The 19,668-nt window shown below is 45.0% G+C and overlaps 1 protein-coding gene across 3 annotated transcripts in view; it reads left to right on the top strand.

Annotated features, from left to right (window-relative positions):
* DDR2 (discoidin domain receptor tyrosine kinase 2) overlaps positions 1-19,668 on the top strand; it is a 268,529-nt gene that overhangs the window by 86,545 nt on the left and 162,316 nt on the right. For all 3 annotated transcript variants that reach the window (XR_015872921.1, XM_088459057.1, XM_088459058.1), the window contains one exon: positions 16,708-16,813. Coding sequence is in view for 2 of the 3 variants with exons in the window: in XM_088459057.1 (XP_088315183.1) it covers positions 16,708-16,813 (106 nt within the window). In the remaining variant the exon portion in view is untranslated. The remainder of the gene's footprint in view (positions 1-16,707; positions 16,814-19,668) is intronic.

The following is a 19,668-nucleotide window of genomic DNA, read 5'->3' as shown; positions in this document are numbered from 1 at the left end:
AACATCAACATTATAAGGGACCAGACATTGAAACATTTTTTCCTGATTGCCATTTGTCAACTTGATAATCTAATGCTAGCAATTTCTAGCTGGTGTTTGATACATATTTGTGTATTGTTTGTTATGAACTTATTTTTATACATCTGGTTTCAATAAATCCCAACAAGTTTTTTAGTTCCTGCTGTGGAACATTAATACAAGTGTCGGCCTGGTCATAGCATGTTCAGCATGTTGATATACAAATTATAATTTTTGCATTGTACAGTAATTTGCCTTTTTGAAAGTCTAAATTATTATTATCCTTTATGTGGTGCCACAAGGGTTCCGCAGTGCCTTACAAAGTACATAAATGAACAAACAAGAAAACAGCGACTTACAGTTGAAAACAATGCATGACAAGGACATAGTTTATAAACATTGCTACAATAGCGTTCATAACACTCAAATAAGCAGCAGGGCATCAGTAACCAAGTGTTAGGTGCCCTTGTGGAGAGTTAGGAGTAAACGATCGTATGAGTGAGGGAAGTAGAAGTATATGAGGGGAGAGGGTCCTGCTCGTGAGAGCTTACATTCTAAAGGGGATGGGCAGACAGACATGGGTGACACAGATGAGGTAGACAGTGAGGAAGAAGCATGGAGCAGAAGGTTAGGATGAGAGCTGGAAGGCTTTGATGAAGTAGTGGGTCTTGCAAGCCCATTTGAAGATTTGTAGAGAGATGGAGAGTCTAATAGGGAGAGGGAGAGAGGTAGGGACCAGCACGGGCAAAATTTTGGAGGCAGGATGGGGAGGAAGTAATCAGTTGGCAAGAGAAACGGCATGCATTTGTTGAGCGAAGTGGGCGGGCAGGAGTGTGAAGTGAGATGAGATCCAAGATGTAAATGGGAGAGGATTGGGTGAGGGCTTTATAAGTGAGTGTAAGAACCTTGAATTGGGTTCTAAAGGGGTCTAATGTCTAAGGTCTCTTTTAAAGTAAACATAAATACAGGCTCGTGTGTCATTTTCCAGACTAACAAGCATCCAACATCATGTAGTCCATAGAAAGTGTCTTTTTAAGCTTACTTTTCCTTTTATTGAAGACATTTTAACCCATATCCATCCGAGTCTCTGCAAAAGCTATAGACACATATATTAGAATAAAACCATAATTAATTCCTTTATTCAGGCAATACTGACTCCATTTTGATTTAACTTCAACACCAGTGTAAGTTAAGGGAGGCAGATGTAGAACATTTAATGAGGAAGATGAGCTGAGCAGCAGCATTGAGGACAGATTAGAGTGGAGAGAGGTGGGAGTCAGAGAGGCCAGATAAAAGGAGGTTACAATAGTCCAATCTGGAGATGACCAGTGAGTGGATGATAGTCTTAGGTGAGAAAGGGTGTGATCCTGGAAATATTTTTGAGATGGAAGTGGCAGGGCTGCGAGAGGTACTGCATGTGTGGTTTGAAGGAGAGGGAGTATTCAAGGATAACTCCAAGACAGCACACTTGGGGGCTAGAGGAGATAGTTGTGCCATTAATATATAATTAAATTGAGGGAAATTAGGTTATGTGGGAGGGTGAGAAGATGATCAGCTCAGTCTTATACATGTTAGGTTTAAGAAAGTGCTGGGATATCTAGGAAGAGATAGCAGGGAGTCAGTTGGAGATCCGAGTGAGGAGAGAGGGGGAGAGGTCAGAGGAGGAAAGGTAGATTTGAGTATTATCAGCATAGAGACTATATTGGAGGCCAAAAGAGATGATGAGTTCACCTAAAGAAGATGTATAGGGAGAAGAGGCGGGAGAATAGGAGAGGTCCAAGAACAGAACCTTGGGGAACACCTACCATTAGTGGAACTGGGGGCAAAGAAGAAACATGAGAGAAGACAGCAAAGGAACAGTCAGAGTGGTAGGACGACAGCCAGGAGAGATCAGTATGATGTAGATGTAGACCGAGGGAGCGAAGGATTTGCATGAGAAAAGGGTGTTCCATTGTGTCAAACACATCAGAAAGGCCAGGGAGAATGAGCAGAGAGTAGTGGTCATTTGATTTGGCAGCAAGGAGGTCATTGCTGACTTTTGTAAGGGCAGTTTCAGTGGAGTGGAAAGAACAGAAGCCAGACTGAAATGGGTCAAGCAGGCAATGGGAGGAAAGAAAGCTGGTAAGGCAGTTGTAGACAATACGCTCAGGGAGTTTGGAGGCAAAAGGGAGGAGAGAGATGGGTTGGTAGTTGGAGAGAATGTTAGGATTAATGGTAGGATTTTGAAGAATGGGGGAGACAAGGGCATGCTTGAATGCAGAAGGGATAGTGGGCCTGATTCAGACCCGCTCACGAGCGCTGAGCACTCGCAAGTGGGTCGATGTTGCCCTAGTGCACATGCGCACGACAGAGGGAGCTCCATCGTGTGCATGCGCGAGACCCCAATAGCGACAGCCAAGCCGTCGCTATGGGTCTCACACCAAAGGGGGTGTGCTGTCGATGGTGAGTGACAGCACACCCCCTTTGGTGGGCGTGCTGTGGGCGTGGCTGCCCAGACGGAGGCGTTCCCAGAGGCGTTCCTACCGTCTGGGTCCGGCCCCACTGACATCACTAGTGATGTCAGTGGGAGTGCTTTTGGCTTTGATAGAGCCAAAAGCACTCCTGCGTTTGCGGCAGCGAGACCCTACCGCAGGGTCTCATCGCAAGCCCGATGGTTGCGATGGTCTTGACCATCGCGACCATCTTTTTGGCCACTCGCATAAGCTCTGGGTGGTTACCCACAACTATGCGAGCTGCCAGGAGGCCGCTCCAATAATAGGTAGGACGGCATTGATTCAGAGAGAGCGCTCTTGTCAGAGCATCCAGCTCTGAATCAGGCCCAGTGTCTGATGAGAGGGAGAGATTAAGGAGGTGGGCAAGATGGTACCAGGCAGAAGGAGAGAGGTAGCGGAGGAGGGCGGGAGGGGATAGGGTCAAGAGGGGAGGTGTAAGGGGAGGACCGAATGAGGGCCATGATTTCCTCTCCTGATACAGGGGAGAAAGTGGTAAAAATTAGTGAGATAGATGGGGAGAAATTATCAGGGAAAGGATGGGATGGAGGGCTGAGGTTTTGGTGGGACATGATGTCCTAACATATGGATTCAATTTTAGATGTAAAGTAGGGGGCAAAGTCAAGGGCAGAGAGTGTTGAGGGGGGCAATGAGGGGGTGGGCAGAAGAGGGAGTTGAAAGTGGCAAAGAGATGCTGGGGGTTAGATGATTGGGAGGATATGAGGTTCTTGAAATATGACTGTTTAGAGAGGGAAGGGGTAGCACTGTAGGATGAGAGCATAAATTTGAAATGGAGGAAGTCAGCCTTAGAGTGTGATTTCCTCTACTGTCGCTTGGTGGTTTATGAACACTTTTGCAGGTATCTGGTGCATTTGGAATGCCAGGGTTGAAGAGTGGATCTGTGAGTAGTGATCGCCAGAGCAACAGAGTAAGAGCAGAAGTAAGGAAGGCATTCTATAGGGAAGTAGCTTCTTCAGGGCAGGAGAGAGAGAAAATAGGAGAGAAGAGAGTCAAGTAGGAAAGGTAAGGAAACTGTGTCAATAGCCTCAATGGTATGCTTAGTAATGGTAGCCTTTAGTGGAGAAGGAAAGAGTGATAGGTTAAAAGAGAGAAAGAGAGAAGTTGATGGTCAGAGAGGGGGAATGGGGAGTTGGAGTAATCAGTAATATCACAACGGTGAGTGAAAACCAGATCAAGTGAGTGACCAGTCACATGGGAGGGTGAAGAGGTCTATTGGGAGAGGCCAAACGAAGATGTAAGGGTAAGGAGTTTAGAGGCAGAGGATTCTGTAGGGACATAGTTTAGGATTTTGAAGTCACCTAGGATAATGGAGGTAAGTTCTGATAAGAGAAAGTGAGGGAGCCAGGAAGCAAAGTTGTCAAGGAATTTGGAGGGAGGGCCAGGGGGATGGTAAATGACAGCTGCTCACAGGTGTAATGGTTGGAAGAGGTGTAAGGCATGAACCTCAAATGTAGAAAATGTAAGAGAAGGTTCTGAGGGTATGAGTTGGTAGGAGTAACTGGGGAATTGAAGGACCCCACCTCCACCATGGCAACCCCCGGGTGGGGTGTGTGAGAGAATGTGAGGCCCCCAGAGGAGAGAGCTGCAGGAGAAGTGGTGTCAGAGGGGGAAATATAGGTTTCTGTAAAGGCTAGGAGATTCAGAGAGTTGGAGATGAAATGGTCATGGGTTGGAACCAGTTTATTACAGAGAGATCTGGCATTCCAGAGGGCACAGGAGAGAGGAACCGAGGTAGTAAGAGAGATGTGAATGAGATTATTAGCATTGCTGTAGCATTACGGTGATATTAATTTGAAAGGCAGGTTTGAAGAGAGTGTTGGGATGGTGTGGGCAACTGAACTAGCAAAGGAACCTGTAAGAGGTGGGAAGGGAGGGAGTTTAGTGTGATGCAGATGGCGATGTGGTGTGGTGACATGGAGAGGAGGGTGGGTGCAGGGCTTAGTTGTGGGGGAGAAGAGAATGAAAGTGGAGTAATGGAAGAGGAGGGGAAGGGAAGCAGAGGGAAGGAATACAGACAGATGAGGGAGAGAGGGGAAGGGGGAGGTGGAAGAGATTTGGGGGAAGGATAGAAGTGGGAACAGGGAGCAGAATAAAGCATTAGGTAGACGCTGAGTGAAGGGAGAATTTGAAGAAAAGATGGTCTTGGTGTGGATGAGGTAAGAAAGGGGAGGTAAACTGGAAGTAGGAATTGTGTCTGTATGAGAGAGACAGTGCTAAAGATTTGCAAAAATGCTGGTGAAAGTACACCCGATGGTAAATGTGTATGCACAATGCCAATTTTTTTTTTTTGAGGGGAATATATGTGAAGATCTACTGGGTTCAGAAAATTAATAATAAAGTAGATTAAATAAATATTAAACACATGGTACTGTAGCTTGGTGGTAAACTGCTGAAGTGATTTATGCCATTACATTTCAAGAATTTATGGGATTCTTCTGAAATTACCTGAAGTCTATTACTTGTAAATATTTGTTTGGGTGACCCATTTCTGGAAATTATACTTACCAAAATAGCAATAGTTTTCTCAGATGATGTAGACCTCATATTGTGGACTACAGGCTACAAGAAATGATCCATGTATGGATCTGAAAAATCAATAAGAAGTCTTTACTATAGGGATGAGGGACATTCCCAAATCTGCAACGGAGCTGGTGGAGATGCATTTGTAATCTTTTGACAACATCTTTCACAAATTTTAGCTATTGATTCAATCTAACCATCAGGACACCATACATAACTTCTAATTAAGGTATTCACTGTACCAAGCTTCGCTTCATTTACATTTAACAATATTCTTGTACAAAGCATGGTCTAATATTCTACAATTCATGTACAAAGCTCTAGTACCATGCATTAATGTTTATAGACATGCAGCCACTTGATTTCTTTTTGCTGAGAATTCTGGATACAATGAGTTTCCTAGTTTCAACCAACTTTTAACTGTAATGACATACACTTTTGATTACATTGGATCCTTTCTGGTTTCTCAGTTGATGACAACCTTAGCTATTGTAAGCTGCTGTATTAATTGATAAAGATCTTGTTGGTCCATTTGGACTGGCTTATCATCTAGTTGTAGAGGGGATCATCATAATCCCTCAGTCGGTGTTTCTTCCCACTCCCTGCTTAACCAATATCAGTCTGGCTTTCATCCTCTCCACTCCACAGAAACTGCACTCACTAAAGTCAGCAATTACTTTTTGCTGCAAAATCCAATGGCCACTAATTTCTGTTTTCACTCCTGATTCCACTTCTTCCCAATTTCCACTGCCTCTAGGTGTTTCCCAAGGTTCTGCTCTTGGACCTTTTCTATTCTTCCTTCAAACACCCTCTTTAGGTGAGCTCATCAGCTCATTTGGCCTCCAATATCATCTTTATGTTGATGAAACTCAGATCTACCTTTCCTCCGTTGACCTCTCCCCCTCTCTTCTCACTCGTATCTCTAGCTGTCTCTCTGCTATTTCCTCCTGGATGTCCTAGCTCTTTCTTAAACTTAACATGTCTAAGAATGAGATAATAATATTCTCACCCTTCCGAATAATTTCACCTTCCTCAATTTCATTATCCATTGATAGCACCACCATCATCTCCACTAGTCTGCAGGTATGCTGGAGTTATCCTGACTCCTCCCTATCCATCAAATCTCACATTCAGTACCTTTTGCAGTCCTGCAGTTTCCATCTGACAAATATCTCCAGGATCAGAACCTTTATCATACTGGAGGCCGCTAAGACCCTCATATACTCACTGGTCATCTGTAGACTGGACTACTGTAACTGCCTTTTATCTAGTCTCCCTGTGTCTAACCTCTCTCCACTCCAATCTGTACTCAGTGCTGCTGCCTAACTCATCTTCCTCTCCAAATGGCGTATGTCTACCTACCCTCTCCTACAAATTCTTCACTGGCTCCCCTTCACCTTCAGAACCCAATTCAAACTCATTACACTCACTTACAAAGTCCTTGTTATGTTCTGGGTTGTTTGTGGACCCGGGGTGGTAGCAGGAGCGATCACAGAAGCAGATTTGAAAATAAAACTAGGATTTTTAATAAAGTGCTTGAGTAGACATATAATGTGGCAGTAAATAAAAGTCCAGGAATATATAAATGTGCACAAGAGTTCTGTGGTGGGAGCAAAAGGGTTAATGTCCAAGTAGAAACAATTAGAGCTGTCCAGGTGTGCAGGTAGTGAAACTGAAAATAATCAAGCCAGGTTTGCAGGTAGTGAACTGAAAATAATCAAGCCAGGTTTGCAGGTAGTGAACTGAAGCGCAGGATGTCAGCAGGCTCAGGCACTCAGGTATGGGCAAGGGTGATGGAGGAAGTGGGGTAGTCCAGTGGGAGCTAGGAGCTGACAGGCAGACTGGCAGACAGCGAATTCACAGGAGAACTCCCTCTCAGCTAGGCTGAGATACACGTTGCACTGGCAAAGAAGGAAGGCACTGACCCTTCCTAAATACCCCATGCCGTGCTGTTACTGGTCGGAGGGTACATGTGACTCACCAGGATTGGCCAGCCGCATCAGAAGGCAAGATGGCGGCGCCCATGCCAAATGGAACGGAGACACCGCCAGGCCTCACCAGCGCAGAGTGACAACAGGGCCGCACAACAACGCGTGCAGCCAAAGCCCCCCGCCAGACACCAGCTCCGCCACCAGACAGCCCGCGCCACAACGACCTCACAGGTCACACCCGCCTAGCGCCATGCTGAAATTCCCTGGCCATGACAGTACCCCCCCTTTTGGGGTGGCCTCAGGACACTCACCAGGCTTCTCTGGATGGGCTGAATGGAATCTCCTGATGAGCGTGGGAGTGTGGACATCAGGAGCATCGGTCCAGCAACGTTCCTCTGGACCGTAACCTTTCCAGTCCAACAAATACTGAAGATGACCTCTGCGCAGACGAGAGTCCAAGATCTGGGCGACTTCAAACTCAACTCCTCTCTCCATCTGGACTCGAGGAGAAGCAGGTAGAGCATTATGGAACTTATTCAGGACTAGGGGCTTTAATAAGGAAACATGGAAGGAATTGTGAATTTTTAGGTATGGGGGTAACTGTAAACGGTAGGCCACTGGATTAATGACTTCTGTTATGGTGAAGGGACCGATGAAGCGGGGTGCGAATTTCATAGACGAAACTCTTAGACGAAGGTTCCGAGTAGACAACCAGACCTGGTTTCCTACTTGCATGCGTGGAACTATTCTACGCTTTCTATCGGCCTGGGTCTTATAGCAAGAGGATGCCTTCAACAAATCAGACCGTACTTGAGTCCATATGGCAGCAAAATTCCGCACCGTGTCCTCCACGGCCGGAACATCGAAAACAGGCAGGTTTCGAAATCCGGGAACACGAGGATGAAGGCCATATACAACCTGAAATGGCGTTTGGTTAGCTGACGAGTGGTAGGAAGCATTATGTGCAAACTCAGCCCACGGCAGCAAGGCAGCCCAATTGTCCTGGGAAGATGACATAAAAATTCTTAAGAAAGTCTCTAGATCTTGATTAACTCTCTCGGTGGAGCCGTTGCTTTGCGGATGGTAGGCCGTGAAAAAGTTTAACTTCACTTGAAGAACAGAACACAAAGCCCTCCAGAATTTTGCAGTAAATTGCACACCATGGTCAGAGACAATTTCAGTAGGAAGGCCATGTAGACAAAATATGTGTTGGACAAACAACTGTGCCAGGTCAGGGGCAGAAGGTAACTTCTTCAACGGTATATAGTGGAACACCTTAGAAAATCGGTCTATTACAACCCAGATAGTGTTGAAACCTTGAGAGACTGGCAGGTCTGTGACGAAATCCATGGAGAGATGCATCCATGGACGTGATGGAGTAGGTAATGGAAGCAATTCCCCAGCCGGAGCTTGTCGTGATTATTTATGCTGGGCACAGGAGGAGCAGGAAGAGATGAACTCCATTATATCTGCCTTCATAGAAGGCCACCAATAGTGTCTTTTCAGGAACTCCAAGGTCTTCCGAGTGCCTGAGTGCCCTGCGAAGTGAGAGGAATGTGCCCAAGTGAGAAGCTGCTTCCATAATTCCGGGGCCACAAATGATTTTCCCGTAGGAGGCTGAACCTGTAATGCGGCGAAAACTCTTGATTCCAAGACAGGGGTATTGCTTTAATTTTCAGATTGATCATCACAGAGGAGAGATCTCGATAGGGCATCAGCCTTCTGATTAAGTGCTCCAGACCGGAAGGTCAGGGTGAACTGAAATCTGGCAAAGAATATTGCCCAGCGGGCCAAACGAGGACTCACACATTGGAGGTTTTTGAGAAATAGGAGATTTCTATGGTCCGTAAATACAGTAAATGGAAACTTGGCGCCTTCTAGCAAATATCTCCATTCCTTCAACGCCAACTTTACAGCTAGTAGTTCTTGCTCACCTATGGCGTAGTTCCTTTCGGCAGGTGAGAATTTTTTAGAAAAGAACCCACACGGATGGACTCGGTTGTCCTCATAACGTTGAGACAAGACTGCTCCCACAGCTTCAGATGATGCGTCCACTTCCAACAAAAAAGGCCTGTCCAGATCTGGTTGTCGAAGAACTGGTGCTGAGATAAAGGCCTGTTTTAGAAGATGAAAGGCAGACATCGCCTCAGGTGACCATTGGGCAGGATTAGCACCTTTGCGGGTCAAGGCTGTAATGGGAGCCAGCAGTGTAGAAAATCCCTTAATGAAGCGTCTATAATAATTGGCGAAGCCCAACAATCTCTGGATGGCCTTCAGTGTCTGAGGTCGGATCCAATCCAGAATTGCTTGTACCTTCTTGGGGTCCATTTCTAAACTGGAGCCAGATATTACATAGCCGAGAAAAGGTACACTGGGCACTCCAAAGACGCACTTCTCCAGTTTACAGTAAAGGTGGTTTTCTCTCAAACGGGTCAGAACTTCTTTAACATGTTCTTGATGTTTAGCCACAGAGGGTGAAAAAATCAGTATGTCATCCAGATAGACAACAACCAAAACATATAACAGATCCCGGAAAATCTCATTAACGAAACTTTGATAGACAGCAGGGGCGTTACACAATCCAAAAGTCATTACTAAATACTCAAAATGTCCATCTCTGGTATTAAAAGCGGTCTTCCATTCATCGCCAGCTCGGATACGAATGAGGTTGTAAGCCCCTCTCAGATCTAATTTAGAAAAAATGACAGAGCCCTTGACCCTATCAAACAACTCAGTAATCAGGGGAAGAGGGTATCGATTCTTTACAGTAATGTCATTAGGGCCTCGATAATCGATACATGGTCTTAGACCACCGTCCTTCTTGCCAACGAAGAAAAACCCAGCTCCGGCAGGTGAAGTAGAGGGGCGAATGAACCCCTTTGCCAGGTTGTCCCCGGATGTACTCGGTTGGCTTGAGTCTCAGGCAAGGACAGTGGATAGGTACGACCACGAGGTGGTATCTTATAAGGTATCAATTCAATTGGACAATCCCATTCCCTATGAGGGGGTAAGATATTTGCTTGTTGCTCAGAAGAAACTAATGGAACTGTCTTCCTCACAGGTCGAATTTTTGGAAGACAGGATTTCTGACAGTCCATACCTCATGACAGAATCTGCATAGAATTCCAATCAATCCTGGGATTATGTTGACGTAACCAGGGTAGACCAAGAACCACTTCTTGAGAGGCCTCTGATATCACCAGAAATTTTAAGGACTCAGAATGAAGTGCTCCAATTCGGACCAATACTGGTTGAGTCTCTTTGGTGACTATCCCGTTAGTTAGAGGGCGTCCGTCTATAGAGGTCAGAGAGATGGCATGGTTGAGAGACAAACAAGGAATTTGAAATGTATCTATGAAACTAGACGTTATGAAATTTCCGGCTGCTCCCGAGTCAAGTAGAGCAGTAGCAAAGACAGGTTTGGGTTTAAGGTCAAAGGCTAGGGTAATCGTGAAATCTTTAATTTTTGGAGACGGGTTCATAACTCCTAACTTGATGTCTCCAGGGTCAGTTATGATTTGGCATTTCCCGGTTTACGGGGGCAGGAGATCAGCAGGTGACCGGACTCTCCGCAGTACAGACAGAGGTTCTTTTGCATTCTTCTCTGACGTTCTTCATCTTCAGTAGGAGAAGGAATGGGTCGGGTAGAAATGGAGGTGGTATGACCTTTGCCGGTCCGTTCTGTTTTTTCAGCCTGACGTTCCCTGAAGCGTTGGTCAACTTTGATACACAACGAAATCATGTCGTTCAGATTAGTAGGAAGCTCTCGAGTGACTAGATCATCCTTTAGTCGGTCTGACAACCCATGCCAGAAGGTCGAGGTGAGGGCTTCCTCATTCTATTTGAGCTCTGATGCTAAAATTTGAAATTGCACGGCATATTGACTGACAGGACGGACCCCTTGTCTCAGTGTCAAGATGTTTGATGATGCTGATACAGTACGCCCAGGTTCATCGAAAATCCTCTTGAAGGATGACACAAAGCCTGCGTAATTATTCAGCAGTGGATCTGAGCGCTCCCAGAGTGGGGAAGCCCATTCCAAGACCTGGCCGGATAACAGAGAGACTATATAAGCCACTTTAGTTCTTGCAGTTAGAAAGTTGTCAGGCTGCAGGGTAAAATGTATGTCACACTGATTTAGGAATCCTCGGCAGAGTTTAGGATTGCCGTCAAATTTACTTGGTAAAGGAAGATGTAAGCGGGGAGATGATCTGCCTCCTGTATTCCCAGACGCTGATGCGGATGTAGATGCTGGTACTTCAGGGGTAGAAAAGGAAGTTTGCAAACTGTCCTGTCGCTTGGACATCTCTTGCAGAAATTGAGCCATCTGATGCTGCATGTTTTCCAGATTTTCTAAACGACCAGAAATGCACCGGAACAAATCCACTCCTGACTCCTGAAGTGTGGCCGGCTCCATAAGGCCAGTGCAAACTGTTATGTTCTAGGTTGTTTGTGGACCCGGGGTGGTAGCAGGAGCGATCACAGAAGCAGATTTGAAAATAAAACTAGGATTTTTAATAAGTGCTTGAGTAGACATATAATGTGGCAGTAAGTAAAAGTCCAGGAATATATAAATGTGCACAAGAGTTCTGTGGTGGGAGCAAAAGGGTTAATGTCCAAGTAGAAACAATTAGAGCTGTCCAGGTGTGCAGGTAGTGAAACTGAAAATAATCAAGCCAGGTTTGCAGGTAGTGAACTGAAAATAATCAAGCCAGGTTTGCAGGTAGTGAACTGAAGCGCAGGATGTCAGCAGGCTCAGGCACTCAGGTATGGGCAAGGGTGATGGAGGAAGCGGGGTAGTCCAGTGGGAGCTAGGAGCTGACAGGCAGACTGGCAGACAGTGAATTCACAGGAACAGGAAAGCACAGAGAACTCCCTCTCAGCTAGGCTGAGATACACGTTGCACTGGCAAAGAAGGAAGGCACTGACCCTTCCTAAATACCCCATGCCGTGCTGTTACTGGCCGGAGGGAACATGTGACTCACCAGGATTGGCCAGCCGCATCACATGGCCAGAAGGCAAGATGGCGGCGCCCATGCCAAACGGAACGGAGACGCCGCCAGGCCTCACCAGCGCAGAGTGACAACAGGGCCGCACAACAACGCGCGCAGCCAAAGCCCCCACCAGACACCAGCTCCGCCACCAGACAGCCCGCGCCACAACGACCTCACAGGTAACACCCGCCTAGCGCCATGCTGAAATACCCTGGCCGTGACAGTCCTCACCCAATCCTGTCCTATTTACAGTTCTAACACCATCTCCCATTACACTCCCACATGCCCACTTCATTCCACAAATTAACACAGCCTCTCCTCCCAACTGATTACTTCTTCCCACTTCCATTTCCAAGATTTTGCCCATGCTGCTCCTTACCACTCTATCCCTCTCAGACTTTCTAGCTCTCTTCAAAATTCAAATGGGCTCTTAACATCAAATTCTTTAGTAAAACTTTCTAGCTCTCATCCTATCACACTGCTCCATGCTCCTTGTTCACTCTCTTGCCTCTGTGTCACTCCTGTCTGTCTCCCACTCCCCATTATATTGTGAGCTCTGATAAGCAGGGCCCTCTTTCTTCATGTGCTTTTTCTTCCCTCACTTATACCGTCATCAACCTTCCCACTGTCACAACAGCACCAAACATTGGGATTGGCCACCCAATAACTTTTTTTACGCTTTTACTTATTATTATGACTGCTGCTGCAGAAATGTTTATTTACCTTGTCCATGTTCTGCAATGTTTTGTAATAAAAGTCACTTTTTTCTTGTTTTGTTCATAATGTAAGTTTACATACTCTGTAAGGCGCTGCAATAAAGGTTAATAATAATAATAACAACAATAATGACTGGAGGAGCTGTTCTCTGAGTTTGGCATTCTGAGTTGGTCCCACTCATTCACTGGATTCAAATCCAATAGAACATTTGCCAGGCATTAATGGCAGGGTTCCACCACTGGCAAATATTAGTGAATTGTGGACCAATATTCAAGAGGCATGGTGTACACTATATACAGTACACAGTACTTCAGATAGCTCATGGAGTCCATTTCCAGTCATGCTGCTGCTGTAATCCAATCAAAAGTAGTACTTACGCATTTCAGTTTTTCTGGCACATGAGCAGTGGCATATCTATAATGGGTGCAGTGTGTGCGGGGAACATGGGCCCCCGGGTCCAGGTGGGCCCCGCACCGCACACACTGCACCCATATTATTTTAAACTTACCTGTCCGTGGTCCTGCGTCGGGTATCAGCGCTGCTCAGAACACCGGAAAATGGCCACTGCAGCCATTTTTCCGGTATTCTGTGCATGCGCAGTAGACTCCGGGCACACTCTAGGGCCCGGAGTCTACTAATGCTCCGGTGGCTGTCTAGCCGCATCAGTCGGCTGCCAGCTACCAGGGAGAGAGGAGGGGGCCCCGCACGGGGAGTGCACTCGGGCCCCCTCCTCTCTTAAGATGATCTGCACATGAGTGTATATAGAAGTGGTAAAATTATTTAGAGGATTATTATAATTGGACAGAAGTAAAGTCAATATAGTTTATATCAGTGCTTCAAAGATTAGTATGATCCATATTATTCTGAACATATTTAAAAATTGTTTCACTCAATATACCTGCTAAAATACTTTATAGATAAAGTTAATACATGACTTTCCATGTATAATCAAACTGTTTAATTACATTATTAGAAATAAAAAGTTATATTGATTGTTTTGCGTCTACTCTCTATGAAATTATGATAAATAGAACTTAATTTTCCTCTTATTCATCATAATAATAATAATGACAGCAACAAGGTTGCTTTATATACCACCATTATCCCTTAGAACTTTACAGTGCTGTAAAGTTGCCAAGCATCTCTCCTTTGCTAATATGAATCAGTATCTCTACTAAGGTTACAAACAGGGCCGTAAGTAGGGGTGTGCGGCCGCTGCAGCCGCACAGAGTGCAGGGCTCTGTGGGCGTCACCGTAACCACCCCAGGCCTCTGCTTCTTGCTGCAGGGTTCCTGGAACGGCACCTTGCAGCCAACATCGCTGCGGAAGAGCTGCCTGTAGTGTCCATTGGATGCTACAGGCAGAAACCCTGCCATAATTAAAGCTGCCCGAAGCATCTTCAAGATGCTTCGGGCACTGCTGCAGCTTCAGGTGCCGGCAGCTCCACCCCCTTATGTGTGACATCATGACGCCACGCACAAAGGGGGCAGGGCTGGGGCAGAGCTGACACAGGGCACTCAGAGCTAGTTACGTCTCTGGTTACAAATATATCTCTGGAGAAGCACAGACAATCATAGATATTATACAGACATGCAGGAAATATATCTTGTCACTGCAAAATGATAAAGTTATGTAAATAGAAAAATTATAGAAACAAACTAAATGTTTTCTTAAATATTACTATATAACTTATTTTCATATGAGTTGGTCCACTTAAAATAAACCAGAAAATATTACATATAAAAATTATGGTTTATAAATTATAATTATGGGACACATCAATTAACACATTTATTATTGAGATGGTTATTGTACTAACCATTAAGATTAAATCACTGGGGTAATGAATAAATGTAAAATAATACTAAAATATATATACATGTACTATACCATAGAATTTAACTAGATAAGGAATAATTATATAGCTATTAAATAATGTCAAAATTGTTTTGGCTAATAAATTAATATAAATAAAATATATCTGGTTTGTATTATGTTAGTAATAAATCAATATTCTGGTAGGACAATTACAAAGCAATATATACACAGACAGTGCATTATAGTACTAATTGATAGAATTAATAATGAACTAGGAATAAATATAAAAGTATATAATATATTAGATATGAATAGATTATCTAAAATATGTAATCATTATCTCGTAGGAATATATAATTGCCTAGTAATAAATTGTATAGGGACTAATTATTGTTCATTTATTTACCAAATATTACATTTGAGTAAACAAAAATATATGCATATATTATGGACTGTACTTTAAATGATTAGATCACATAGGAATAAGGATAAGGTGGAATAATATTAATCTATTGAATCCTAGTTATAAATGTATTTAATTATGTCAATCAAGGTAAAACATAACGAGAGATACGGTATGGTGACCAATCAGAGAGGTTAAATTCCAGTTTTCAAATGAATACTGAGAAGTGATTGGAGAGTTAACATATAAAAGAGCCAGGAGAGGTAGTGGTCGGCTTGCCTATTTGAAAAAGTTACAGCGAAATGCGCATCGTCGTTAGCTGTGATTGTCTATAGCTGGGTATACACTTTTACGATTGCAGGCTGACCAGGTAAAACTGTCCTGATCAGCCGTTCAGTCCGTCCCCAGTGTGACCCCGTCAGCCATGTACACACTGTGCAGACATAGCACAGTGTGTACGGTCTTCTATGGGATTGGGAGGTCAACCCGATAAATATTAAACCGTACATAAGATGCGACCTCCCAATCCTGACTGTTGCAGGAGCATTAAAAGCTGTTTATTGGCTAACACTCCTGCATCGGGACAGTTTACACACCTATACAATCCAACGGCCGTTCTCTCGATATTCGATGAATGGCCCGATGATTGTATAGGTGTGTACCCATCTTAAGAAAGTGCCCTGATCAAAATAAATATATTCTGTAATAGAGATACTAAGAGCAGGACAGTAGTGGCATGTGATATGGCCAAGACGGACCGCGGCTGCGGCACCATTACAACAAGCAGGCAGATTCAGTGTGATACGGAGCCACTGATTAGGGTGAACGCGATAGCAGCACCAGAATCAGTAGGCAGAAGCAGTGTAATATGGAGATATTGAATAGTGTCCATAATCAGCGGAACTGATATGTTCACGTTATACAGTATGAATAACACTGAGATATAATATTGGTCCCAATATGCAGTGGGAGACTTATGTGAACAGTTTGTGTATGACAAGAACATAAGCGCTACCAATATATGGGGAGTGATATGTAATAGTCCCCAATCAATACTTATATAGCTGTTAATCGAAGTGTGGATTATATGCTAGGTGAACATTGGAATAAATCCATTTGATTCCAAAATCCAGTGGACACAGGTTGAAGATCTGTATTAAAACTGTGAATCACGATATCAAGTGCACAGATAGGATATAAAGTTCACTGTGCTTATATGATTAAGAATTTGATAGTAGATACTATGAATAAATGAAACGCATGTAATGGATGCTGATTCTTATTTAAGATACATTTGTTTCAGAATCTTCCTGTAGAACTGAATAAGATATATTTTGTATCAATTGGACTGCTGCTGGAATACACACTAACAATTGATGAATCTGTGGATCTAAGTGGATGATTATAAAATCCTCATATTGCCTTTAAAAGCTATTACCTGCTGATAACTGTCATATATGAACAGAAATAATAAACTGAATAGTAGTTAATCTGTGAGTGCAGCATAATTATAATAAAGTGGGACACAGAGACTAGCCACAGCCTTTATTTTAAACTTTCACCACTGATTTATATTTTTATTTAGCTGATTTTAACGTAATTGTTTATTAACGAATACCAAATAAAGCTTAAGTTTTATAATAATTTTGTGCCTATACAAGTGCACTCCATTATAAGGACTACTGTTTCTATATTTGTAAAAAAACAGAATATATGTATATGTAATATGAATAGAACATCTTAAAGTCATGTTTCATTACATGTAATTCTGGGTTCCTATTAATCTCTTTATGTAGATGGATTGGTATCCTACAATGCACCAGCTGGACAACAATTCCTTCTGCCCGAGGGACAGATTGTTAATCTAAATGATACCATTTATGATGGAGCAGTTGGCTACAGGTGAGTTTTTTATGCTTTGGAAAAGTAGAATATATGCTGGAACTTATGTTTTCATATAAGTAATGTCATGTTATTGTAAATTGTACAAACCTGTACCAAGCACAGAACTTAATTACACTGTGTGGGATGCAGTTCCTAAACTTAGTGTTAAATGACTATATTTCACAGAAAGACCGAAGAAAGACTGCAATAACATGTCAGCAAAAACACTCAGCATGTACAGTATTAATCAGGGTGATCTATACTAAATCAGAGTCTGAGACCTATGGATGAAATCGGAATGTCCAGAGTCTAATTGTAACTAAATAAATACATAAGTTGGGGTAAGATTGTTATATCTATATTACACATGTGCACTTTGTCCATATCTAAATTGTTTGTGTATTGTAGACTTGCGTCTCCTTACACATGGCCCAACTCTCATCCCACTCTTGTGTACTAGTGTGCATCAGAATGTGCAAGCCCTAAGACACCCACTTTTAATACCATGGCTAGTGTAAACAATCAACCAGCCTATGGCAGATGCAATATGTCCTTCTGCAAATCCGCTGAAAATGATCTTTGTGACTGCAGCTTTGCATATGAGAATACAGCAGCATTCACTGACCAGGGCCAGCTCGAGGCATGTTTGACCAGTGCGGCCGAAGAGGGGCGCCACCCCATAGAGGCCGCACCCCTCCCAACCATCCCAATTTCAGTGCGACAGTCCTGGACCCTGGGCGCATGTGCGCAGAATCCATTCAGTGCTTAGAGAGGGAGGCGTGTAATTCGGGCACGCCCCAAATAACGTAAATTTAGGGTGTGTTGCCTGTTAATTAGGCCACACACCCTTTCCGGCCAAGGATAACGGGCACCTCTGTCTCGTTCACTGACATCCTCCAACACTCGGTAATGGTTGGGTAAGACTGCACTCTACTGTGTGAGCAGATGCGGTGTGTTAATATGTTCACCTTATGTTCACATACCCCCCCTCTCCACGTCCGCACGCTGTACCGTGAGGTGCCACTCACACCCCTCTCCCCCCAGCCCCCCAGTCAGTGTTGTACATCATCCCCAAACGGTTGCCATGACAAGCGCCACCCTATCTTACAGGAGCCATCATGTCACCCAGATTGCCCGCCTCCTTCACCCAATCATATTTTATCCCACAGCTCACACCCACTCAGCCCGGCTCCCCAGCTATCACCCGCACCACGTGACTGCCTTGTACTTATTCCCACGCGGTTGCCATGACACAAGCAACCAACCAGGAGCCTCCACGTCACCTGCATTCCATGCCCCCTCCACCCAATCGAAGTACATCCCCGAACACACACCCACACAACCTTGATTACGCTTCATCCGCCCACACCATGTGATGGCCGCTCGGATTACACGGACCCGCAGCACACGTCACCAGAGATAGCCCAACCTCCCCATGCCCCACTACACAGCTATCTCTGCAACCAATCCCCACGCACACCCATCCCCCACCTCCTTGACCACCATTGGCCACCCACATCACATGATCACCACCAGGCACAGGATTTAAATGCCATGCCTGCAACACCACTCTCCTTACCTCCTTGAAGAAAGCAGAACCCCTGCCGAAACATGTTGGAGACCCCACTACACCCACACTCCAGACCCACGGCTCACTTCCACCGAAGCTCCTTATCCCCACAGGGACCTCCGGTTGGCCGCAGCCGTTCCATCTTCATTGCCCCCGCACTTGCTGGTGCAAGCGCCTCCATTCCATACCATTTTTACACCCCAGAAGTGTTACTCATCCAGCACATCCTGGGCAGTCCATCCCCTGCCAGAAGGGTGACCCACACCGCACCCCTGGCTCTCACTGGGGCACCTACACCCCACCACAGTGACCTGGCACCAGTGGCAGTTTCCACAGCAGCTCACACCCGCAACTGCATTTACAACTACCAACAACACCTGGTCGCTGACCGCCACAGAATTTGAGATCATCTCGATCAACAGCAAACCATCTCAACAACCGCAGCAGCTCCACTCAGCCAACACAGACCTGCAGCAACGCAACACCCCAACGGCCTAACCAACTTGAGGCCGTTCCTACCGGTAGGTATCAGACTTCGAGACTCTGATATAAACGAGGGACGCCGCCAGGTGTATACACCCACCCACCATACCTGCTGCTTCACACCCCCCATCTCTCTCTCCCCCCTCCCACCCACCTAGACTCCTAAGACTGTCGACCAAAGGTCCAGCAGGGGTAACCTGATGGTCTACTGAACCGCACGGCAAGGAACCCCCTGAAAGGGTCGACCCATCTCCCCAGTCTCTTACTCTCTCTCACCCACCACCACACCCACCTTGTGCCCAAGACCACATAGTTGAAGCATTGTGACTACTCCAATAAAACAGTTTATTCCCACCTTGTGTCCGCCTCTTTCATTCATGTGGTCCACCCCTCCCCACACAACCACACCAAACACACTAGCAACCACATACACAATCCAACACTCCCCAAGTATCATTGCACCCACAGGGCGAGCGCACCTTCCATCCCCCACCTTCTCTATCCTCCAACACTCCCATAACACTCCCGTGAGACTGCCACTTTGTTGCGTTCACTTCAGGCTACCTCCCAGTCACCACCCAGGAACGCCCATGGTTTTGCCTTGCCGTTCCTAATGCTAACAATCCCGTACTCAGTAGCACACAGAGCCGTACACTCTGGGTGACGCATGTGCTTTAGGGGTTTTCAGGACTTTTTGCGCATAGCCGCAAATAATCTTTCAACTGCGCATCTTGCACTTTTGTGGGTACTTTATGTCCTGTTATGTTTGGCACCTTCCTAAACTTGGTTGCTGTAAATTTAGTTTTTTTAATTGATTTAT

This window comes from Taudactylus pleione, unplaced genomic scaffold, assembly GCF_031769625.1.
Source record: "Taudactylus pleione unplaced genomic scaffold, aTauple2 ptg000889l, whole genome shotgun sequence".
Taxonomy (NCBI): Eukaryota; Metazoa; Chordata; class Amphibia; order Anura; family Myobatrachidae; genus Taudactylus; species Taudactylus pleione.
The sequence above is the reverse complement of the archived record's forward strand: the minus strand, read 5'-3'. Positions and strand labels throughout refer to the sequence as shown.